Source organism: Lonchura striata, chromosome 1 (assembly GCF_050655825.1).
Source record: "Lonchura striata isolate lonStrDom1 chromosome 1, ASM5065582v1, whole genome shotgun sequence".
In the NCBI taxonomy this organism is placed as follows: domain Eukaryota; kingdom Metazoa; phylum Chordata; class Aves; order Passeriformes; family Estrildidae; genus Lonchura; species Lonchura striata.
In genome coordinates this window covers 40746475-40772644 of record NC_140703.1, presented here as the reverse complement: position 1 = coordinate 40772644, position 26170 = coordinate 40746475, and the positions used below count along the sequence as shown (strand labels likewise).

General features: G+C 38.7%; 1 protein-coding gene and 1 long non-coding RNA gene across 17 annotated transcripts in view; one reads left to right on the top strand and one right to left on the bottom strand.

The window, feature by feature from the left end:
• Nucleotides 1–9302, bottom strand: part of DEUP1 (deuterosome assembly protein 1) — a 68709-nt gene extending 59407 nt beyond the window's left edge. For 5 of the 15 annotated variants that reach the window (XM_085575043.1, XM_085575046.1, XM_085575026.1 and 2 more), the window contains exons 1-4: nt 8738–9158; nt 8203–8267; nt 4224–4395; nt 2815–2910 (exon numbers count right to left, since the gene is read on the bottom strand). In XM_085575043.1, coding sequence (XP_085431169.1) covers nt 2815–2910; nt 4224–4395; nt 8203–8246 — 312 coding nt within the window. In that variant the 5' untranslated portion in view covers nt 8247–8267; nt 8738–9158. Of the gene's footprint in view, nt 1–2814; nt 2911–4223; nt 4396–8202; nt 8268–8676; nt 9160–9204 lie in introns of those variants that run through there. The other 10 variants (XM_085574989.1, XM_085574995.1, XM_085575010.1 and 7 more) reach the window with 7 other exon arrangements.
• A 227-nt stretch (nt 9303–9529) lies between these two features.
• Nucleotides 9530–26170, top strand: part of LOC146768647 (uncharacterized) — a 39936-nt gene continuing 23295 nt past the window's right edge. For both annotated transcript variants that reach the window (XR_014953706.1, XR_014953705.1), the window contains exons 1-2: nt 9530–9650; nt 25424–25502. This is a non-coding gene — a long non-coding RNA (uncharacterized LOC146768647). The remainder of the gene's footprint in view (nt 9651–25423; nt 25503–26170) is intronic.

Genomic DNA, 26170 nt, shown 5'->3' with positions numbered 1-26170 from the left:
ATATAGGTTTTACTGCATTAAACTGGCACACAATCAATTCAGATGGACTATAGCTCATCAAACAGAAAAGAAATTAATTCTGAATAGTGTAGCATTCTGATAGCTAGCGAAAGTGATCCTTACTATTTCTATCAAGATTAGGAAGGAAGAAATCTTGGGTGGGATTTTAAGAATACCTATGTAGAAAAAGATACAATGCTATTGGTCACACAATTTGTGCAAAACTAAATTAGCTCATAAGATTCTACAGTTTAGAAGGTGGTATAACTTCCAAGTGAGAATAAGAACCAAAAGAAGGGAATCAAAGGAAACAAGGCAAAAATTAATATTGTCACAGAAGGTCTATATATTAGATATGAGTTTGTGTAGCTCAGAATTGGCGACATTAAAGCCATTCCATTGCAGACAATGCAGCACTCTTATTTAGGAAAGAAATTCAGTAAGGAGATGTGACAAAAGCTGGAGGAGCAGAGTGGGACAGTCCTATTGTCTAGCATAGGTGCTAGGAATTGTTCTGACAGGCAGATTTCTCTTTATCACATGGAGAATCAAGGTAGCCCCCTTAACGCAGACATTTAACAGTTTTCTTTTTCAGTCAAGGTGAATGAGGTGGATATTTCATGAAGAAATATGGTTTGGTCAAAGGAGAGGAATGGGGACTGAAAAATAAAATGCAAACAGCATCAGTGCTGGAAGCTTTAGAAAAAGGAATAGGATGACGGAGAGAATGAAATGTTTGGAGACATGGATTGGGAAAGTGACACATATTCTTAAGAGCTAGAAATCCAAAGTTCTATCAAGTTTATCTTGCGTAAAGATAGAAGAAGAAGCAATCAAGAAACCCAAATAAAGGTTAAGTAGTCTGAGCAGTAACTAAAAGGGAGAATTTGGGGAAAAAATATATCCAGGTTTAAAGAGAAAAGCTTGTAGGTGAGAAAATGTCAGGTTCTTTAAAAAAATAAAAGAGAAAACAGGTTGTATTTGCCCATGGAAAGGACTTGTAGGGTAATTAAACACTCCAAAATAAAAATCTTGATGAAAAATTGCCTGGACTTTCAATTTCAGAAGGTTCAATTTCAGTGAAGATACTAGCAACAACACGCAACATAAACCCAAGCATTTTTAGCATGGGATAAAAAAAAATAATTAAGTGAAAGATATTGCAGCAAATGTTATAAAGAAAAAAAGAGCTTTACTATATTTTTGAGAATAATTCTGCACTGCTAAAAGACACCCAAATACTTCTGCATAAAATGTCACACTCCTTTTCATTGTCTGATGCTTATCTTCTCAACAATCATGCTAAGATGATGCTTTTCTGTAATTTGTGTAAGTTATAAACCAGCTTTTATTTCTAGCTACTTTCTCAAATGATTAGAAGTGTTAATTACAAAACATCCAAAGCATTCACCACCTACTTACAGAATTGTTTTCTAAATCTGTTTTCAATTGTAAAAGAAAAGATAAATTAAAGACAACATAACCTCAAAAATAAGTAATACATTTATTCATTTGATGGACTCAGGTATACTATCACTTCTAAATGAAAATAATGATATCCAATTTATGTGATCTGACATCACTATATAAGTGTGCTGACTGAACATTCTGAATTACAACACCATGTCTCTGGTAGAAGAATCCAGTGAAGGAAACAGCAGGAAAAACAATGCAGAGTTGTTAAAAGCAGAGAAACAGAATCTACTCAAGTTTGCTACGAGTTTATATCCATGACTGAAGCAGAAAATACTGAAGAAACAAAAAGACAGGTGCAGAGCAAACATAGCCAAACTGCATCATGAAACCATAGAATGGTTTGGATTGAAAGGGACCTTTAAAAGATCCTCTAGTCCAATCCCCCTGTCATAAAAGGGGGCACCTTGCATTAGACCAGCTTGCTCTGAGCTCCATCTAAGTCTGGCCTTGAACACTTCTAGGAATAGGGCATCTACAACTTCTATGGGCAACCTGTTCCAATGTCTCATCATCCTCAGTAAAAAAAAATAATAAACTATTCCTCAGGTACAGTCTAAATCTGCACTCATTCAGTTTAAAACCCTTGTCCTTTCTCTCAGTCTGTCTTCACCAGAGAGATGATCCAGACCCCTCTGATCTTCTTCATGGTCTCCTCTTGACTCACTCCAACAGGTCCAAATTTTTCTTGTTCTGGGAACCCCAGAGCTGGACACAGCACTGCAGGTGGGGCCTCACCAGAACAGAAAAGGGGGAGAACAACCTCCCTCAATCTTGTTGGCCACATTTCTTTTTATGCAGCCCACATTTCTTTTTATTGTGATCTGCATGAACACTCAGAAATAAATAAAGTCAGAACAAACTCACAACATCATTAATGTGGGTTACTCCAGTTTTGATACAAAGGAAATCTATACCTTATGGAAAGCTATCAGGCCACTTTAGCAGTAAATCAAGGAAACTAAAACCAGAAAAAGATATAGCAAAGACATGAGAAGCACAGTATAAATCTTAAAATCCCTAATGTGCATCCGACTCATATTAGCATGAATCCAATTACCTATTTTATTCATTCACCAAGGCTTTAGTTTATTAGTCTGGAGTTAGGAAAACAAGTATCTTTCTTCATAGCAGATGTCATATCCACATCAAAATCCATCCAAAGAGTTTTGACACGACAGTACATAAATTATAATAGAGCCTAGTAGGCAGCTGTAGTCATCATCATTTGTATGACATGATTGATCTTTCCCAAATTCACGATGGCACATCTATACAATTTGGCATGTGTAAGTTTTTTATACTGCAATCACAAAATAATGAAACTGACATTTTTCTTACTTGAGATTTCAGTGCTTGAAGCTGAGTTTCGTAACTCTGAGCCATTTCATTTTTAGTTTTCTGTAAGTTTTCCAATTCTTGTTGAAGTAGTCCCACCTAAAGTTAAAATAAGCATTCAAAAGTACCTTTTCTGACATTTTTCAAAATATGTAATTTTTGGGAAAGTAATTTGAAACTCTGAAAGAAGATCACTGCTTTAAGAAGAGATATTAAAAATAAGTATTAAATCACTAGCTTGATAACAGAATGCATACCACAGACCTAGATTGTGACAACATCAAATTAGGGATTTTATTGTAAAAAATCTCATTACACGCTGATTTAGTCATAATATTGTACAAATGACCATTCCCAAAAGCTTTTAAAACCAAACTACGCTGTTGCCCATTGTGAAAATGTCCCTTGCATGGCTTATAAAATGATACTAATTACCTTCCCATATTTATGTACAAATTACCAGGAGACACTGTGAACTCCCTAAGTGCAGTGCCATTTGTGATACCATGAATTATTACTGAGTTTCACAGAGACCTGAGAAATATGACAGAGAGCATATATGGCACCTGTGCTTTCCTGGAGGGGCAGCTGGAAGCTTGGTAGAATATGCTGAAGTATTCCAGATAATGTCTCTGTACAGCAAATAAATTGATGCTTTCAGGATGGGCTACTTGAATTCTTCTCTTGGTTCCTCTGACTGCAGGGACTAAGGGCGAGTTCCTTAATTGCTCATTAGGGAGAGTCACTCCATTTTCAAAACTCCCACAGGCAATTTAGCCACTGAGCTCGCACAAGGATGCCCTTGTGTAAACACTTAAATTCAGCAGGTTTGAACTAGAATTGAATGCTATGCAAGGATTTCTTGATGCTTCTGAATAATTATTCAGAAGAAAAGACTGTGAAATACAGACAACATCAGGTACACTGGGGCTTTAAGTTACACAAGAAAGTCAAAGTAGTAATACATTTCAAGTCATCACAATGAGTAAAATTATCATACAAAGACAGTATAAAATGTAAAACACTAAAAATCAAGAGTAAAAAGGAGTAACAAAGACATAATGTTGGGAACCTTTTTGAATTGCATTCTTCCATTTAAAACTCCTGATGAAATAAGAAGTGCTGGCATTTAGAAAAAACATTGAACTATCTTTTTACAGCTAACCTGAGAATATTTGATGTAGACTTTAGGGAAATAGAAGAAATATGAGATTTTCAATGACATTTTTACAATCACTTTTCAGAACAGAAGCACACTTTAAAACAAAACACTAAGGATAATTAGTGACCTTTAAGAGGTGTTTGGTATTTTTACATGATAGAACAAACGGTCTTATGGAGAATTTAAAGCATACTAATAAGAAACTACCAGAATAAATACTTTCTTTACAGAATGTGATATTCCTAAATACCTCTTGACCTTTTTGATCCAGTTTGCTTTGGGCACTTGCTAATTCTTGATCCTGGATATCCATCTTTGCTTCCAAAGCTCTCATCTTTCTTTCCCATTCTACTTGCTTTCTGTTTACCATGATGTCAATTTGATGCACTAATTCCTGAAGTTCAGCTTCACACAGAGAAGCTCTAAAAACATAAAAAGATTTTTTTTTCATATAAAGAACAAGGGAGAAAACAAATTTTTATTTACATTACTTCAATTCTGTTTTAATTGTGACCAAACTAACTACTTTTCAACAACAGAAAGAAAGAAATGGGAAAGTTAAATGATGTCTTCAAATGTAGGTGGAATCCCACTTCATCAATCTTGAATTTGCCTGCATGCTCAACTTTTGACTTTACTAAACTGAAAAAACAGCTCTTTAATGTGGATATGGATTTATCACAAATCTTTTCTTTGATGCTTAAATTATACGCATCCCTTGTTCTGATAATTATTACAGGAAATTTAAGATAATTTCTTAGATTTATAACATCGTAATTAAAACTTAGCATGATTTTTTGAAGTTAAATTCTTTAAAACTTATTTTACATCCACAAATCCTTGAAACTGTAATGGTATCAGTGCTAAGCTTGGAAGGGCTTTTTAAATGCATATAAATCTTAATGACTTTTTAATGTTAAAACTCTTGGTAATGATGTTTTGAAAGTTAATATGAATCATAGGATGACAATAAGCAAAGTGTAAGCAAGTGATGTATATCACTCAAAACAAAAATACCCCTCTCAAAAATAGCATTAATGATGGGTAAAATTTGAGTGACTCTGGGTGGAATATAAAATGGGATTTTGAAAACAGAACATAAAGCGACACTACTTTATCAGGTCTACCAGCTACATCAGGGCTACCTTTTCCTTGATACTGCTGTAAAGGCCTGTGCACTTCCAGCCTCCTCTAATGTTACACAGCAACACTTTGGTGAACCACCAGCAGTGACTCAGCTGTGTGATTTTAGCCTTCAGAAAAACGTACTTGCTTTTTTGCGTGTCACATGGATAATCTAAATACTGTTATGCAAGTAAGAATGCAACTTCTAGCCTAGATCATCAGATTACCCTTTCAGATCCAACCATGGCTGACACCTTTCACTCTTAAATTTCATCTGCTTCTTTCAGATCTTTCTGCACATGGCAAATTCATCATTTGTTGCTAGAAAAAATTTCTCTTAGCAGTTCTTGCACGCTTCTTGAACCTAGAGCCATCATTATATAAAAGGGAGCTGTTGAAAGAAAAATCGCTTCTGAAAGAGCTTCTCAGTCTACCTTCATTTTCTCAAATTCCTTACACCTGGATCCTCTAAGCACATTTGCAGCTGCAAAAGGAAATCTGTATGTGAAGTTGTAGATTACTGCCGCTGTTCTACTACCAAAACTATTCTGTACCAAGGCTCTGGTATTGAAGACAGATCTGCAGTCGTCCCCACCTGCTTGCAGGGAGGTGCTACTTGTTGCAGTAACTATTGCTTTAGTCCACTAGTGTTTTGGAAAGAGTGCAAATTAGCCCCCTCAAAATATGGCAAATTATATGGCACCAGAGTAATGAGAGTTTATTTTGATCACTGGATGTGGAATGCAATGGCTTATTTTGTTTAGTAAGGCACATGTAAACACACAAAGAACAAATTTTCTCATAAGCAAAGAAGCATGCATGGTGTTTTTACCCATGTGGATTCAGTATTCCCAGTTTGCTGAATGCATACAGTGAACTGATTAGTTATACAGGGAAGTAATGACTTGTACTTCAGCAATTGGAGCTACTTTTTTTTTTTGGTTCATTTACTTTGAAACAGCTCAAAACTCTTAAAGTTATCTCATTTTAAAGTGGTGTAGGCAAGCTCTTAGTCTTCTTTTATTCTGCAAATGATTTTCACTCCATATAAGTGAAAATAGAGATGAGTCATATTCTACTGTCATTAATAACTATTTATCTTCATGTAAAACAAAATTTAGGCAAAAATCCAGATAAAAAGTTTTACCACCTCCAGGCCTTTATCACAAATGATTTTTGCACTATTTAGACCTTTCTAGCTCTATTTATCCATCTTTTGCTTTGGAGTTCTGCACAGGTCTGCATTTTTCTGATTGTTTCTTAACAGACAGAAAAATGAATGGTAGAAAGAATGGTATTGTCCATACACTCTAGAATAAAGTTTTTATTTAAAAACAGATTATTTAAGAAATCTAGGGTTCATACCGTCTTTCTTGAATTTATACTTTCTTCCTTATTATTTACATTTGCTCACAAATTGGAAAATAAGTATGGCCATATTTATGCAAACAAAAGTAAAACTTATTCAATCTTACACAGTATATTCATTAGGTTGGATATTTACCACAGCTTCTACAGTCAATTCATTTAATTATTGCAAACCTTGCTCTAAAAATAGGAAATATACAAACCAGTTGTGATAGAATCTTCTACCCCAAAGTTCCATTCTAAGAACTACAACCAACTTATTTAACAACTTTCAGCCATACTGAATCAACATAATAACATGGATGTTATTACATCTATGGATGGATAATTTGTGATTTATGTGTCTTTGCAGCTGGAATGTAATTGTCATGATTTTCACCACCATTATTCAGCTATATTACCAAGTTTTAGAGGCACTGCATTTTCCCTGGAATACCATCAGCATAGAATGAAATTGTTTTCTTTCAGTGAAGGTATATCCTAAACTACTCTTTCAGATTCTTTGTATAGTTAATGGAAATACCTAGATAGCAAGAATTATGGTTTATGATGGGACAAATTCTTCCAGATGCATCTGCAAATAGCCTGAAATTTCATAAATTGATTAAAATAAAGGTAAGGCAGAACCCTGAATTTTTGAAATAGGCTTCTGACTTGTAGCCAAAGAACAGCAATACCTTTGGGGTTTTCTAATTCAAGTTTTTATATGACTACTTTTACAAATCATGTAACTATGATATGAAAAAAGAATTCCCTCAAAGCAAAGAAAAAACTTAAATGTGGGAGGAAGGGGGCACCACACTGATCAGAATATTCTACTGCAGTAGTTTATATCTACCATGAAAAGTGCATGCATTATTCTTCAGTATGACACACCACAGTTTTAAATCCCATTAAAAACTTTCTTGGGCCAGAATAAGGTATGATAGATTATGCCTCTTTTATTTTAAGAAATACTTTTAATATGCATCATATCACATTGTGTTGTTTCTTGGTAATAATGGCAGAATAAACTGGTTTATTTGAAAAGTAGTTAGTAAGTTTACTTATAAAATTATGATGGATAAATATTCTGGTTTAAGTCATTAAATGGGGAAGTTCTTATGTTTGTGTGTTCCCTGAAGATGCTGAATGGGATGAGGTCCTACATAAAATCTTACTCATGTTCTCATTTCTTTAGAAAAACTTTGTGCTAACATATTTTTTTAGATTAACATTAAAAGAATGAAACTTGGATTATGTAAAAAAAAAAGATAATGTGTTCTTATAAAAAGAGCACTTAGTAATTGGGGAGAGCAGTTTTAGTTATTATCTGTGCAAAATAAGGCTAGGGCTTTAGCAATTAATCTTGTTTTCAAGATTCTTAATGTTTTAAGAACTGTGATATATAAGTTTATATTTCTGTAGCCTAGCAACTTCAAGTACTTTATAAAAAACGTTTGAAACAACATTTCTTAACATCTTAATAAAACCCTACATAGCTTTCATTCTCCCCTCCACCTCTGGTTCAGGTATGAATATTTAAAACATTAAAATAACTAACAGAAACAGTGAGTAGAGTACTAGTCAAAGCAATAAGATACTTTGTCTTGTCCAGTTTGCATGGAAAGGAAAAGAAATGTAGATTCAAGTTTTCTTCCAAAATCATTAATATTTTGTGGTTAACATTTTTAATAAACATACATAATTCAAATCCATCATATATTCAACTCCCAAGAGAGTAAGTCATCACGTACTTAGTCACAGCTTGTTCCTGGAACACTTCTAAGTCCTCCTCCATTATAATGATTGTCGTTTTAACCTGTTAAAACACCAAAAATCAAATAATTCTGATTCTTAAATGCATTCATTTACATAGCTAAGTAGTGCAAACTGGATAGTTCTATGCTTTTCTTTCATATTATGCAATTTTCTCATTACAACCAACAAGGACATGGGCGTGCAGCTCTAATTACAGGCTGGAATGGGCGAGACAAAAACTTCGGGAGATAGCTCAGCTCTCTGACAGAAACTGGAGAATCACTTGGTGCAGCACCGAGATACCAGAGGTGGTGCTGAGCTTGAACCTAGCCCTGGGTCTCCATACAGAAATTTGTTTTGGATCGTTCCCTGTTGTGTGATGTCAATGATTTGAGAAGACACTCTGAAGCGCGTGAATCTTAATTTGCCACAGATCCATGGCAGCGCTCACCAAACATTTTTTTGCTCACCGTGATTAACCTCCACCCCGGCCATAAGTGCTCTCGAACACCATTTCGGATTGCTACTGACCGGTCACTCCCTCGCCTGGCAGGTGCAGTCCGAGACACGCAGCCCTCGAAGAGCTCGGCAGGGCGATCAGAACAATGCTACTGCGGAGACCAGCCCGGTTCTGCAGGACCACAAGGATGGGGAGCATGCCTGCCTGCACGCAACAATGTTATGGGTGACGGGAGAGCCTGAAACAGCCCTAACTCCTGGTGGGGGAGAGCAGTGGGCTCTCAAGGGCACGGGTACCAGTGCCCACAGACGTGTGGGCAATGACACAGGGAGCAGGCACTTGAGGTGACATTGCCAAAGCGGGACCCGCACGGGAGATGACACTGCCAGAGGGGCGCTGGCTGAAAAAGGACCAGGCACCAGAGGTGATGCTGCCACTGAGGTGACACCAGCACAGGGCCAGCCTTGGCTGTGCTGGGCACCTGAGGACACGGGCAGCACCCCCCGGCTTCCGCGGCCGCCCCCTCCCCTCCCGTTACCTGCCGTGCTCCCCCTCCGCTCCTGCCGGCCCCGCTGCCGCTGTGCCCGCGGTACGAGCCCGCAGCCCGCCCCGGCCCGCCCCGGCCCGGCCCGCCGCGGCGCCCGCCCGTCGCCGCGGTAACGCGGAGGGCGGCGGACGAGGCGGGAAGGCGGCCGGGACCGGGGCAGGGCCGGGCCGGGGCAGGGCCGGGCCGGGGCAGGGCTGGGTACCGGGGCAGTGCCGGGTACCGGGGCAGGGCCGGGCCCGGCCGGGTACCGGGGCAGGGCCCGGCCGGGTACCGGGGCAGGGCCGGGCCGGGTACCGGCCCCGAGGGGCGCCGCGGGAGCCGCCCGCACATCCCGCGGTCGCTCCCCCTGCGCCCCTCCTTCGGCGCGAAGGAAGCCGGAGTGAATTTCACCACGGGAAAATTTCCCCCCGAGTAAAGAAGGTGTACTTTAACATAATGTAAGAAATCAGTAGGCAAGGTGTTTTCTTCTTCTTTTTTTTTTTTTTTCCTCCTCTTCCCCTTAAAACTCTGTTATTACTAGATAATGAAAAGGCTGAACATTACCCTTTCCTCCCTGAATGACTACCTATGCTTTTGTAAAAGAGCATCCAACGATTTTCAGATTATTTTGCTAACGACCTTGGTCTGATGCCTTTCCATTCTTGTGGCCTTCAGTCCGTCTTACTGAACAACATAATGCTTTTAGGAATCACAGCTATTTCAGCTTTTTACAGTCATAATTTGAGGGAGTTTACATTTCTTCAAACACCAGTCAGTTTTTCTACCAGGATGGCACCATTCACTTGGTATGTGTTGTCCTGAAATTTTCACGGAGCACTTTCAGGACCTGCTAGTCTATTTCTTTGCACTACATGTCCAGCTTTGGCTTTGTTTTTCTTGATATGTTTACTGAAATTAGCAAAGTGAACAGCAGTTTTAGTACCAGTTCTAAGGTATAATCTATTTCATTGGGTTCCTACATACTGTATTGTGGCAGATGGTTTTCCTGTCAGCAGAAATGCTGTTTCAAGTTGTGAAAAATGATTTTTTTTTTTTTTTTTTTTTTTTTATAAGAGACTGAAACTATATGCAGAGTTTCAGGAAAGTCAGAGAATGATGGAAGTATTAGGACTGGAATGGGCCTCTGGAGATCATCTCTCTGGAGATTATTTTGTCCAACTCCCTGGCTAAGGCAGGATCACCTAGCACAGGTGACAGGAACTCCCTGATGAGGTTTGCCTATTAATTCTAGAAAATTAGAATTTTCCCTTGTAGCCAGGCCCATCAGGATGACAGGAGAAAGCTGTGGGACCAATTGCTGCACTCTGAGCCCTGAAAATGTTTTCTTCATTACACTTTTAATACTTCATTATGCTTTTCTTCATTATTTACTTACTGTAATTGAGTTAATGTTTCAAATATAATTCTTATAATTTAAATAGTTTTGAGATTTTTTTTCTTTCAATAGTGAAATTTGGGTTTATTTTTTTTAAATACTGAGCTTTGAGATGATTTAAAGTATTATATACTAGAAGTAATTTTTAATGCAACTGCCAGCAAATTTCCATTTTTTCATTTGCTCAATTGAAATGAACTTTTCAGCCATATTCCCAGTGTATATATTTTAATTTCCTCCCTGTCTTACCCTATCTCAGTGGTAATCAGTTATTCAGAAATTTAGCTTCATCTGTCATGCCTAAATGGAACTAGGAGGGGGGCAACTTAGAAAAATACAGTAAAATAATGTTTAAATTAGTTATCTACATTTTCAAAGCTTTTTAGAAAGACAATTCCACTGCCACTAGCTGTAGTTGTGTTTCTAACTCTCTTATGTATATCCAAATGCTTCTCCCGCTATATTAAAAAATCCCATATCAAATTTCTGACCTTTTTATTTGCTTATGCTCATCCAATCATCTCCTGACTAGATCTTGTCTTATGAGACTCAAAACTGTTATTTGTTGATTTTATAGAACATGCCTTACAAATTGTGACAGCCAGCCAGCCGGCAAAAAAAAAAAAAAGTTAATTTTAAATCAGATTTTAGATTAAAATTAATGGAAAGCTATAAGCACATTTCTTTAGGAAAAAAAAAAAAAGGAAAGTAGACCAGGGCAATTACACAATGGAGTGTGAACAAATGGCAAACAAGACAAAGTACAACACTGATCTATTCACAAAAACAAGGGGAACTAGGCATTACCTAGGAAGCTGCCATGCAGAGGGATCTCAGATTGGAGCATTGGGCAATGATTAATGGGATGGAATTTAGCACGTCAAAATATTGGATTCTGTATCTAGCAGGTGAGAGTTTCTAATAACAAAGCAATAATACACAATTCAATATAGAATATTTTCAGAGCAGAATAAAAGTGGTGGTGTTAAAGGAGTAGCATAATGACATAATTTCTGTGATAAATGATTATATACCTACTAATTATCCTTCCTAGGTATTTGTCACTTGAATTCTTCAATATGTGTTGGGTTTGTAGTACAATATGTAATAGCAGGTAAAACCTAAGTGCATTTGTGTATTTAAATACAGATTGTATTTACAGGATATATTCACAATTTTGCAATCTCAGATGACAGATTTGATTGAACATTTTGTTCCAGTAAGCTCAGTATAATTTTAATAAGAAACAGACTCATTTCTTTAGCATAGAAACCACATTATTTTAGTGATATTTATGTGATGGATTCATAGCAGCTCTATAGAAGTTTATTAATTGCATTCTGTATGTTAGTTTGAATACATAGGAACACCCCAACTTAATTTATAGAAAAGGAAAGGAATAGCTGAGTATAAGCCATCCATCAACAACTATGCAGGAGTCACTGAGAGACAATAAAATCTACAAAAAAGATCCTTAAGATGTAAGCAATAACAGAAGAATGACATTTTAAAAAGAACCTTTTCAAGAGGGATTTCTGCTTGTGAAAATGAGACAGGCATAAAATGTGCCTGAAGATTCTAAAAGTGCCTAACTAATTTACTGGCAGGACTGATAAATCCTGGCACAATACAGACATAGATGAAGAGTACTGTTTCTAAGTATTTTGTTTCTAGTTTTAACTGAAAATTACTCTTTTCTTAAGCTGCTTATGAAATCACTGAAGGAAAGGACAGAGTTTGGATTTAGTAGGATTTGCCAGGTAAACCAATTGATATGTCACACTGTAGGCTGAAACGTTGGAGTGGAGAATTTTAAGAATTTATCCTGTAAGAGGAAACCTGAAAATTAAGGGTAGTGCTCTAGGAGAATGCAGACAGGATATAAAGGTGCCATCACACCTGTTTTTTTGTTACTCTTACAAATGAGTCTTTCTCTGTCAGTCTCTAAGGATGAGAAAAAAAATAATGGTAGAATTGTGTAGGCTGGAAAAATCCTTTAAGATCATGGAGTCAAACATCTAACCCAGAACTGCTAAGTCCACCACTAAACCATGGCCCCAAGTACCACATCTACACATCTCTTACATACCTCCAGGGATGGTGACCTTACCACTTCCCTAGGCAGCTTGTTCCAGTGCTTGACAAGCCTTTCAGTGAGGAAATTTTTTCCTAATGTAGGATGTAAACTCACCTGGTGCAACTTGGAGGCCATTTCCTCCTGTCCTATCCCTTGTTATTTGGGCGAAGAGACTGAGCCCTACCTGGTTACACCCTCCTTTCTGGCGGCTGTAGAGAGCAATAAAGTCCCACCTGAGCCTCCTTTTCTCCAGGCTAAACACCCCCAGCTCCCTCAGCTGCTCCTCACAGGAATTGTGCTCCAGAGCCTTCCCCAGCTCCGTTGCCCCTCTCTGGACATGCTCCAGCCCCTCAGTGTCCTTCTTGTAGTTAGAGGCCCAGAACTGATCACAGGATTCAAGGTGTGACCTCACCAGTACAGGGGGACGGTCACTGCCCTGGTTCTGGTGCCCACACTATTCCTGATACAGGCCAGGATGCCATTGGCTTTCTTGGCCACCTGGGCACTCTGCTGGATCATGTTTAGCCATTCATTGACCATCACCCCCAGGTCCTTTTCCACTGGACAGCTTCCCAGACATTCTGAACCAAGCTTGGAGCATTCCATGAGGTTGTTTTGACCTAAGATCTTTGTTGAATTTTATCTGTATAGTGCTAGATATTTTCCACACAAAAGAACAATCGCTTGTTTAAACCTTGCTGCTAATATTTTTCTGGAAAGTCATAATAGTGTTTAGCATTACTTCAAAATCTTTCAGTATGGCATAGTCTTTCCTTTGTAGTTATTCCTACTGAAACATAAAAATATAAAAATATTTTATGGTTTGGCAGCATATGGATGGTTTCTAGCTCTACAGACAAAAATACTTCTTGGGTAACTTGTTTTTACTTATCAAATGTTGTCTGTGATCTTGTCTGCAGTTAAAAAGAAGACTGTTAAACTTGAGACTGTACATTTCATCTGTGGCTTTATATCCTGCCACAGTTGCCTCAGTTTCTATATTGTATCATAGTGACGTAAGAATTTATTAAAAATTATTCTGGCTAAGATAGGCAAGGTATAGAAAAAAACCCACTCTAAAAGCATACATTTGACTTTGTACTGTCTGAGGGGATTACAGGAAACAAACTGGTTTATTTTCATCCTGAAGGTAAATTATTTTATGATAGTTTGACAGTTTTAGTTTTCAATGGCACAAATATGCTAACAATTGTATTAGCTGCTTTTGGTCATATTTAAATTTAATTATGGAAGAGTAGATAATTGGAAGTTTTTTAATGTTGCATAGATTTAAGTTTTTATTTTTTAAATCAAGCACATTAAGTGAATATTCTGTTGAAATACCTTGTAGAGAAATAATTAACAGTGCTGACATTTAGGCTGTCATTTGGGGTTTCAGAGATAGCAATTGAGTAGATGTCATGAGAATTCACATTGCTCACTTGCATAAAAATGTATTCATATAGAATACAGTGCTATATTGGTTATATTAAGATGATATTTTCAAGTTGTACTTGGATGATCAGGTGCTCTGCCTTAACTAATTTTATTTCTTTTATCTTTGGAATTCCTGTTTAGTTTTCTAATTAACTGAATTTCATTATTTTCAGAATTAGTATTGGAGTACAGTGGTAGAGCAATTAAAAAGTATTGCTATGTTACCTTCTATAGAAGTGCATTATGAGGCCTGAGCTTTTTGGCTTGCCTGGAAAAGTTAAACCCCCATTTAACTTGACTGTAAAGAGGTATTTGGCTGGGGATTCAGACACAGGCACATAGGATACTGGCTTTGTCATTCTCTTGCTTTTTTTCTAGAGACAGAAAAGAGCTTTTTATCAACCTAACATCTAAACTCACCCTTCTGACCTTGAGAGCCATAATTCTAATCAGAGTGCAAATAACAGTAGCACAGTATTTGCTTGCTGTCTCTGCCTTCTGCAGATGCTTGTTCTGAGTATTTGAATGCTCAAGGCTGAGTCTGGGCTGGGCAAATACTGCATCTGCTTGAACATCGTATTCTGCTTAACAGTTGGCAGCTCACAGTAATGAAACTTGGGTCAGTGTGAATGCTTCTTGTGGGGCCAAGTGCATGCAAATATGTAACGCACCAGCAGCAATGGAAACTTTGCTTCACCTTCCAGGTACAAAAAGCAAAAGCAAGCAAAGCTTTCCTAGAAAATTCAAGCTAACAGAAATACTCTACATTTTCTACAAGCTGAAAATGAGGATTGTTCATCAGAGTAACCCAATTGCTTCTAAGGGTGAGGCCTTTATCCTTGACTTTCCCTCCCAACCTGAACACTGCCATCTCATAAGACTACATTGCAACTTCATTGCAGGCATATCTAATTATTATATTATAAGCACTATGCTATTATCCAAAAGGTTAACTGGCCAGACAGATATAAGCCATGATCAGTTTATTTTTTATGTAGGTAAGCAAATAAATAATAAATAAATTTTTATTTAATAGCTAAGCAAATTAGTGGGGAAAAATGTGCAGGACCCATGGAGAAAGACACAGACACTTGGGTATGCAAGCATGCACAAACACAGATGCCTGAATCTTACACTTGTTTTAAGTGTTTGACTGTCTAGAGCAAAAGATTGTTGGAGAGGTATTCTTGAAGTATTCCATCTTCCAACACAGTGTGGCAAGAAAATTGCTACAACTGACTCAAGCCTTTGCCCCTTCATGACTTGAGGGTTGCTTGGCCAAGTTTCTGATTGGCATTTCTGGGGTGTAAGGCAGAGTTCTCCTCAAAGCAGCTGTTCTTGCTGACCTCCCTGCCCAATTAGGCTGAGCCAGCTGGGATAGGGGCTGTGTTTTTCCTTACTAGTACATTCAAACTTGCCTTCTTCTGCTACTTGCTAGCTTCAGCCTGACCTCTATCAGGTCTTAAGGCAAAACAATGAAGATACCAACAGTAAAGTGTATATCCAAGGAATGGTTTCTTCAGGCTACTGGACATTTTCAAACTGTATGTTTTTCTCAATAATTTGCCAGGGTTTGAGCCTATTTTTGGAACAAGGAAACAGGAAACATCACTGTTGAATGTCATGAACTTCGACCTCTGACAAGTTACCTTTTCCTTTGCCCTTTCTAGGAAGAAGCAATTAGATCAGGATTTTCTGTGTATTTGTGTGTGTGTGTGTGTGTGTGTGCGCACTGTAGATGCTGCTAATCGGAGAGAAATCAGCTCTGGTTTTAATTGTGTCTCTGGCCGATGAGCAATGAGATTTATCTTCTGCTTGCTTCCTCCTATCTGAAATACAAGACCTAAGAGTGAAGATGTTTCTTTAGCAGTCCTTACAGATATCACTGTGGTGTGTGAGAAACAGCAGGATAAAAGGAGGAGCTGAGAGAGTCTGAGGAAGGACTAGGTAGATGAAAGACAAGAAAGGTGGGGAGCACACGAGGAAAGGATTTGGACAACAGTAGTTTTTAAGTAAGAGGAGTGAGATTTTGCCAGCAAGGACCCAAATCACTTTTGGGTATTGGGAGCTGTTTGGGATGCTAGTTGCTAGCTGTACATACACTGATGCTGGAGGAGAATTGGAAGGAGAAATCATATCCACTACACGATGTTTATGCTTTTTTTTTTAATGTTTATGCCTTGCTACTGGAGCAGGAAAGGCTTACAGTTAATCTGAAACAGAGAATTGAACAAATACTAAATGAAGAATCAATTCTCTGCCGCGCTTCCGCCCCGGTTCCCTTTTCCTCCGCCCCGGCTAGCTCTCCATCTGGGGTGAGAGTGGGCGATGGAGGCACCCTCCGCTGCTCCCAGCTGGGGTTTGGAGAGTGCCTTCGTGGGTCCCGAGCAGCGATAGCAAGCCTCGCGGTGATAAAGGAAGGACGGATCCTGCTGGGGGCTAAATCCAAGTTTATTGTGGAACGGTGCCAGCCAACAGGAACCCAGACAGGGTTCTGACACCAGCTTATAAACTGCGTGGGAGGGGGGAAACCAACGCCCAATGGGGATAGGGATAGGGAGTGACTCCGGGATGGGGGGATATGATGGGGTCCAATGGGGGAAGGAGATGGGGGGAGCCCCAGGTCCTCGCCCAATCACCCGGTGCCCTGAATAGAAGCTTCTGGATGGATGGGAAGGGGCACCGAGTGACAGACAAGGCACCCGGGAGGGGTAAAGGGAAAGGCTGCGCCTCTTCCAGGGTGATGGATAGATACTGGAGAGGCGGGAAGGGAGGACAAAGCGGGAAAACTGGGGACAAACCAAGTTGTACATGGGGGTACAAAGGAATAAACCAATACATAATACAGGGATAATAAAACCCATAAATCACACAACTCCACAATCCTCCTCTCAAACTTTTACACCAGTTATGAAGAAGAACATTTGAATGGAATTTCCAGAATGTCATTAGCTACTCTCATAATGTTGTATAAAACCAGATGTACTGTGGACAAGGGTCTGTAGAAAAGATCTTTGTTCATTAAGAAATTAATTGTTTTCTAAATAATTAAATAGCATGGTTATTACTAATAACTAAATTATTATTAGTTATGAATTACTAATTACTTATTACCAACTACTAAATAACATAGTTATTACCTTTTCGTTAAATAACATGGTTATTTAGTAATGTTAGAGCCACCGGGATTTGTTCTATAGTAATTCTTTCATAATCTTGAATATTCTTCCTCTTCCTTAAAACAATTCCAGTTCCATCTCTTTGAAACTTTCCATATCCTCCACAGTTATCTTGCTCATCTTTGCACATGTTTAGGAACACTGAGCTAAAAAATTACCTTTGACTAGAAATGCTGTATTCTGCATCCTCTATATCCCAGGACAGGCTCAATTTTTGTTCCCTTTCCAATGCTGCTTACTTTTCAAATTCAACTGTTGAATAATTATTATCTTACAGGGTTGTCTAATAATGAGCTATAAGCACAGGGATTTGTGTGAGATCAGTGCTCAAAATGTCCTTGTCTAGTCTCCTATTTTAACTTGTTTTGTATTCCTGACTATTACCTGATTGCTGCAATCTATGACTGAGTGAATATACTTTTCTTTACGAATAGCTTGTTGATGTCCTAGGATCCTCTGGGACAAAGGCAGCTGCATACATATAAGGTGATATTAGTATTTTCCATCTTATCAGAGAAAGTTCACAGCTGGGGAGATATTAAAGCAATATTTTCAGCTCTCCACCTTCCTAGTAGTTTAAATTGAAAATCCAAATATAAAATTGAGGACTAAAAATAGCTTCCCCCACTCAATTCACGGTATTATAAAGAACCTTTTACTTTACCTACTTCTCTCAAAGTCATAATGATCTTTAAAGGCCAGTTCTAATAATCTCTATACCCCAGTGTAGATTCTGCTGACTGAAACTGCTGAGTATCACTCTTCAGGAGGTTTTCTTCAACAGGCAGATAGACCTCACTGATGTGATTTTTGGGTATTTCACAGAATCACAGAATCATTAGGTTGGAAGAGACATTCAAGATCATCGAGTCCAACCCATGCCTCAGCACCTCAACTAAACCATGGCACCAAGTGCCACATCCAAACTTCTTTTAAACACATCCAGAGATGGTGATTCCACCATCTCCCCAGGCAGACCATTCCAATACTTTATCACTCTTTCAATAAAAAGCTTTTTCCTTATATCCAACCTGTCTTTCCCTTGGTGCAGCTTAAGACTGTGTCCTCTTGTTCTATCTGTTGCTGTCTGGTGAAAGAGACCAGCCCCCATCTGACTACAACCACTTTTCTGGAAGTTGTGGAGAATGATAAGGTCACCTCTGAGTCTCCTTTTCTCCATTTCCCCAGCTCCCTCAATCATGACTCATTGGGATTGTGTTCCAAGCCCCTCACCAGCCTCGTTGTCTCTTCTGGATGTGCTCAAGCATCTCAACGTCCTTCCCAAACTGAGGGGCCCAGAACCTTGAGTGCTGTGTCCTCACCAGTGCCGAGCACAGGAGGAGAATGACCTCCCTGCTCCTGCTGGCCACACCATTCCTGACACAGGCCAGGATGCTCTCAGCCTTCTTGGCCCCCAGGGCACACTGCTGGCTCATGTTCAGCTGCTGTCGACCAGTACCTCCAGGTCCCTTTCTGCCCGGGCACTGTCCAGCCACACCGTCCCCAGCCTATAATGCTGCGGGGGGTTATTGTGGCCAAAATACAGGACTCGGCACTTGGACTTAATAAACTTCATCTTACTGGACTCTGCCCATCCATCCAACCATTCCAGGTATCTCTGCAGAGCCCTCCTACCTTCCAACTGATCAACACATGCTCCCAGCTTAGTGTAGTCTGCAAATTTACAATGCAAGACTCAACCCCCTCATCCATGTCATCGATAAAGATATTGAACAGAACTGGCCCCAGCACAGACTCCTGAGGGACACCACTGGTGAGTGGCCACCAGCTGGATGCAGCATCATTCACCACAATTGGTGGCCAAAAAGGCCAATGGCATCCTGGCCTACATTAGAAATTGTGTAACCAGCAGGAGCAGGGAGGTCATTCTTCCCCTGTACTCAGTGCTGGTGAGACCACATCTTGAGTGCTGTGTCCAGTTCTGGGCCCCTCAGTTTAAGAAGGACGTTGAGACGCTTGAGAGCGTCCAGAGGAGGGCAACAAGGCTGGTGAGGGGCTTGGAACACAAGCCCTGTGAGGAATGTTTGAAGGAACTGGGGTTGTTTAGCCTGCAGAAGAGGAGGCTTAGAGGTAACCTTATTGCTTTCTACAACTTCCTGAAGGGAGGTTGTAGACAGGTGGGGGTCAGTCTCTTCCACCAGGCAGCAACTGACAGAACAAGAGGACACAGTCTCAAGCTACATCAGGGAATGTATAGGTTGGATATTAGGAAAAAATATTTCACTGAAAGAAAAATAAAGTACTGGAATTGTCTTCCCAGTGAGGTGGTAGAATCAACATCTTTGGATATGTTTAAAAAAAGACTGGACACAGCACTTGGTGCTATAGTCTAGTTGCGGTATTAGGGCATAGGTTGGACTCGATTATCTTAGAGGTCTCTTCCAACCTCATTATACTGTGACTCTGTGATTCTGTGAATTCTCTGGGCCTGCCCATCCAGCCAGCTCCTAACGCAGCAAAGAGTAAAGAGTGCTCCTGTCCAAGCCATGGGCTGCCAGCTTTTCCAGGAGCGTGCTGTAGGAGACAGTGTCAAAGGTCTTGCTGAAGTCTAAATAGACAACATCCACAGCCTTTCCTGCATCCACCTGGTGACTCTCCTGGGCATAAAAGGAGATCAGGTTGGTCAAACATGAACTACCCCTCCTAAACCCATTCTGGCTGGGTCTGATACCCTGGCCATTCTGTAAGTGCTGCGTGATTACACTCAATATAAACTGGTCTGTTACCTTGCCAGGTATTGAGATTGGGCTAACTGGCTTATAGTTACCAGGATCCTCCTTCCCACTCTTTTTGTGAATGGGTGTCATATTGGACAGCTTCCAGTCATCTGGAAACTCACCAGTGGTGATATCCAAGATTTTCTTAGTTTCATTTCTCCAATCCCCAAAATTCCTATTTCTACAGAGTATATGGACCAGTCAGATGGAGCTAGCCACACTTACATGGTAGCAATTTTTCTGAAACATTTTATGCTTCCTGCCAAAACCATGCACTTATGTCAATTCAGTAGGATAACAGATCATCTGAACTATCTGAGGATGCTTGAGAGCAATGGATTTTAGACCATCTTATGTATGGTTACTGCAAAAAAAAAAGAAACTATCTAGGCCAAATTTATGACCATAACTTTTAACAATTAGAGAAGAAGGGTGGTTCTTTGAACTAATGAATTCTGGATGCAACTCTGAAATTTGTCAAAGGCTTCATACACTTTTCAGCAAACTATTTGGATTAATTTCCAGACACAGAAATTTGATATACTTAATTGTATTCATATTTGTTTATCTATCCTTTATCTTCGGCTGTTGCTGCAGTGACCATTTCTGGTTTGTTGTACATGGAATACGAAAGAAACAGTCTTGGCTTGGTTAACAAGTCATCTCATCCAATAATTTTCTTGTCTGGGATTCAATAACTCAGTAGTCATGACATTAATTATTCATAAACATTCTTCATTCACAGATTGTTCTTCTTACTCATTTCAGCCAGAAGTAGTTTAATGCAATTTCTTCTTGCCTTCTCTTGACAGAGAAAAATAAATCGAAGCAAACAAATGCTTCTGTTAATATGTTGTAATGAAAACATATTTCCTGTTTTCTAGTGCAGTTCAAAACATATAATTGACTATTTTACAAAATGACTGTTAGAGTTGCATTGAAATCAGACAGGTTGTATTCAGATTTTCAGAATCAGTAGGATATTAAAATTTTTATATGGCTTTTAAGCACTACCATGTCTGAAAATTAGGTCTTTAATACAATTTTAATGTATTTCTTGAAATAATAGTTTATTTGTTTAGAAACATTGTAAATGTCTGTGTTGCAGTTTAGCATCTTTGTGCTAAAAATTGACCAGTTCTGACCATGTAAAATTAAGCTGCTTTGATGGTTCTTGTTATGAAGTGTAAAGGATTTTTCCCACTGAGTTTTCTGCTAAAAAGAATTCCATAGATCAAAGCACCAACTGACATGCTGATAAAGACTTTTTTATGTTCTTCTTGCATTTTTTCAAACCTTTGGGGGAAAAAAAGCATGTGTCCATGTGAGGTGTTGAGTTCTTTATCAGTGCAAAGGGAGAATAGCCATATTTGCAGCATTAGAGAGGGCTGTCTAAACAGATTCACAACATTGCTGTCCTTTCCTTGAGTTTTGGGACATGAATGCTACTCTTTTTTATTTTTTTTTTCCCTAAGAGCTCTTCCAAGCCACATGGCCAGTCATCTGTTACTGCCACATGAAACCAAACCTGCAAACATTTCTGTCTCTGCCTTCTGTAACTTTTCAGGGTCTAGTAGGTTATTTTTCTTAGTTATGAAACTTGACATGTTGTTATACAAATGGTGAATTTGGAATATCTTTTGTTATTTTTAGTGTGCACTCAGGCTTGTAATTCTGCATCATTCTCACTGTCTGGAAAGCCAGTTATTGTTGGTATATGTTTTTTATGTGCATAGTTTAGGGAAGGTGATGCTTCAGGTTTTAGCTTTTGTATTTCTCAGATTCTGTACTGCTTTAGTGTGTAGTTCTGAGCTTCATATTAGGGGATAGTAAACTTTCTTCACAGAGTAGGTAGAAAAAACTATTCTTTCTCTAGCTGGGGACCAAGGACAAATGATCCTAGTTTCAGGGCCAAGAGCAGAAACAACGGTGGACTGAAAAGAAAAAAACATAAAGGGTGGGACTTCATGGGCGAAAGCTATAATTGGACAATTAGCTTTAATATGCTGATGGACCAGAACTTATAAAAGTGTGAGACCCTGTGACCAATCATCCATTTTGTGACCATTTTGGGTTCATCTTGGGTGTAGCCCTGGCTGGGCTCTTGTACTGCTCAAGGTGTATCCGTTGAGGCCTTTTAATAAATACCTATTTTATTCTTTAACTCTGTCTAGTCTCTGTTCCAGGTCAGCCTTCACAAGGCATCAGTCTCTGGTGCCCACAAAGGGACACGAACCCTCAGACCTGACAGGTTCCAGTGGTCCAGTGGATAAGGCATTGACTTCCTAACTCAGGGATTCGTGTCAGAGTGCCAGAAAGAAAATGGACGACCTGAGTCTCACACTTTTATAACTTCTGGTCCATTAGCATATTGGAGCTAATTGTCCAATTATTGCTTTAGCTTATGAAGTCCCATCCTTCTTGTTTTTCTTTCTTCAGTCCACTGTTGTTTATGCTGTTGAGCCTGAAATTTGGATCATTTGTCCTTGCTCCCCAGCTAGAGAAGGAATTGTTTTATCTACCTACTCTGTGAAAATATCATTTAGGTATGCAACAAATTCCTCAAAATCTGGTGATAAATCATGCTGGTTTTCTATGATTTTAGGTCAAATGAAATTAAATTAAGTCTCAAGACATGGAAAGATCTACATAGTTGTTGTATATAGCTGAAATTTCTGACCTTCTGTCTGTGAACAGAAATAAGCATTTTAGGCCAAATTAGTCTCTTCCTATTTTTATAACTAAAATGACATTGTTAAAAATCACCTTCAAAGTCCTTATTTCTGTCCAGTGAGTATAAACAAAAAGTTATGATACCTAGTTTATATAGAAAACTGTATATTTTATGTTTAAAGCTAAGCGAACTGAATCTTAAACTCAGGAAACACTTTTCACATCAATGTGATACTTTCCACCATCTAGAAAAATTAGTATAGCAGAAAATACACAGGTGGCTTGAATATGTAGTCCTATTACTTAATGTGACATTTCTTTCTTTATCAATGCTGCTGCTAATGAAATGATATAGAGAAGCTTGTCAAAACAATGTCTCAGAAAGTGAAATATATTATTTAACAGAATTCTGATTCCTTGACTTGCTGTTTTCTTTTTGAAAAGACTGCTTTTTGAATACAATTTTGAATGTGGGGGAGCAGGAAGTGATAGGTACTTAACACCTGTTTGAAAAGTGTGACATTTTTCTAAGAGTAGTTATTCAAGTGTTGTTTATTTGGTTTACCAATCGAAAACTGCAGCCTCTCAGAGAACCCCAAAGCCAGATTATTGACAGTGTATTTATGCACATTTTATTCTGAGATCTAAATGGGGTGTTTCTAAACTGCAGTTAATGAGGGAGAAGGTTTCCTCCCTTGGAAGTTGTTGGTTTTTTAGATGAGTTACACATAACTGATTTCCTTTAAAAAGACAGTACTGCAGTTAGGGTTGTGTGACTTTTTTGGTGTTCTTACATTCCCTTATTTTCAGTCTCTTTTCGGATGCTTTTAGGAATTGTAGCTAGTTAGCTGTGAAGTGTTTGGCACACTTGGTTACTTTGGATTGTATAGATCACGCTCAGACATCACTGGTTGCAGAGTACAATTTATTCTCAGAGAACAGTGATTTCAGACTGAGAAAGGCATATTTCCTCTTCAAGTAAAAATAACTTTCAGCTTTTTTATTCATTACACTTTGCTTTGGAAGCTGAAGGCTTTATTCTTACTTTATAATTTTGGATGAAAGGAAGTATGGAAACAAACCCATCTGAGAGTTCTACAGTTCATTGTAATATATATGCCTTAACTTGTGAATTTTCAACAATAATTCTGCCAGTAGGATCACTAACTCAGGCTTTTCCATTCTATTATTGGCATATTTTTTGCCAAGGTTGCAGCCATACCAATAATTAGTGGCTTAAATAATTCTGTCTTAATCCATAGGGTTTTTTTTTTCAAAATCCATAGATTACATGTATTTCTCTAACATCTTGAACAGTCATTATCTTATGTACAGCTTTTAGTTTGGGCACAAAGTTAATGCGAATGTATGCTGCTTTATCAGATGATTATTTCTCTGTGACTGCATACAGAAATCTAGGGAGCTTTGTATTATCATTTGAAGGTCTGTAACTGTGAATAATGCAATGGTATCTGCTCCTAAGTGATTTCTGTCTCATCTGGATGGGTTCCTGCACTCCCTGAATATTTTCCTTTATGTTTCATACATGCTAGGTATTTTAGTTACTTTATGGTGTCTTCTGTAATACCAGACATCAGTGTTGAGACACACAAACCCTGCTTTCTTCTGTCCGACCTCAGCACCAACAGATTTTTCTCTTTTGGAAATGAGACAAAAAGATCATTTTAGCTTCCTGATTCATGGCTTTGTGGACCCATGATTTAGCTAGATTTTCCAGCATGTTATGACTCTCTGGAAGCTTAGGTAACAGCCTTCCATTTCGTTTTCAACCTGAAGCAGGAACTATGCTTCAAATATTTTTTTTTTCTATCTCTTTGTCACCTTGTGCCCTCCATGCTATTTACTTGCATTGTAGTCACTCCTAAGAATGTACACAGGATCTCAAGCTTCATTTATCAGATATTATACAGAGATGCCTGTTCTAGAACTTAGATCAAGATACAGAGAAAACAGAATCAGAAGGCATGGACTGGGGCGGGAGCAATGGACTATAGCCCCAGTTCAAAATTCAGATTTTTTTCCCCTTTGCTTAAATAGGGCAAACATCATAGCAGGTATGATATGTCAAAATATATATTCTTTTTTACCAGATTGTTCAACCTGACCATCTTAATTTGGCAGTTACCATTAGGTATCTTGTGCTTCAATAACTGTAAGTTCTGTATGCTTTGAATTTTCTTAATGCTTTCTTAATGAGAAAAGCAGGGCTTTTAAAAGAGTGAAGAATTTGTATTTCCTTTGATTTAGAACTCTGCTATCTTTCCTCACAATAATGTATTCTAATATAATTCAAAATGACTGATACTCATAATTCTACAGAGGATTTTGGTTTCCAGAGCTACACAGTGTTTCTGTAGAAACATTGAGCTTGTCTTTCAGTCATTTGCAATACTAGGTTTTCTGTAAGACCAAATTATTATTTTATTTCCTGAGAATGAGGCATTCAGCATGTTTTACTGTGTCTTAATTTATGAAGAGCGTCACTTTAGGATAAATTAGTTGATTTTTCATTGCTGTTTTGTCACATAATCACAGAATTGTTTAGTTTGGAAAGAATCTCTTTAGATAAAGTTGAGTCCCACAGTTCAAGCAGACTGCACAAAAACAAATGGAAGTTCATGTTTTTTAATTTGTGTCCACTACCTCTTGTCTTTCCAGTGGGCACAAGTGTGAAAAGTCTGACTGCCTCTTCTTCATTCCCTCTCACCAGGTATTTATATTTATTTATTGATGAAATTTCCCTGAGGCATCTCTTCTCCATGCTGAACGACTGTTCTTATTTCTGTCCAGTGAGTATAAACGAAAAGTTATGATACCTAGTTTATATAGAAAACTGTATATTTTATGTTTAAAGCTAAGCTGAAAACTGTCTTTCTCAGTCTCTTCTGTTACGAAACAAGTTCCATTCCCTTAATAATTTCTGTAGCCTTGCTCTGACTCTAGTAAGTTCATGTCTGTCTTGTACTGGCAAGCACTGGACTCTACTCCAGATCTGGCCTCACCAGCCCTGAGTGAGTGGACCTCCACCTGCTGGCAGCACTTTTCCTAATGCAATACTAGAAGCTGCTGACTTTTTTTGCCACAACACATTTCTTGCCTCACGGTCATCACTGTTATCTGCTGCGACCTGCCTTGTCAGCTGTGTGTCAGTCGGTCAGCCCCCAGCATGAACTGATCCACTGATTCCTCCCCAGGGGAAGGACTTTGCTCTTGCCTCTTCTGAACTTCAGGAGGTTACTCTCATCCAATGTATCCAATGTGTTCTGATAATACACCAATCTGCCAGCCCTCCCAGTTTTGTATTATATTTGAACTCTTTGAAGGTGCACTCTGGCCCACCACCCAAGTCATTAAAGAAGATTAAGGCCCCTGTGTTGACTTCTGGAGCACACCACTAGTGACTTGCTTCCAACTGGACTTCTTGCAGCTGATCACAACCTTCTGGACCTGGCTGTTC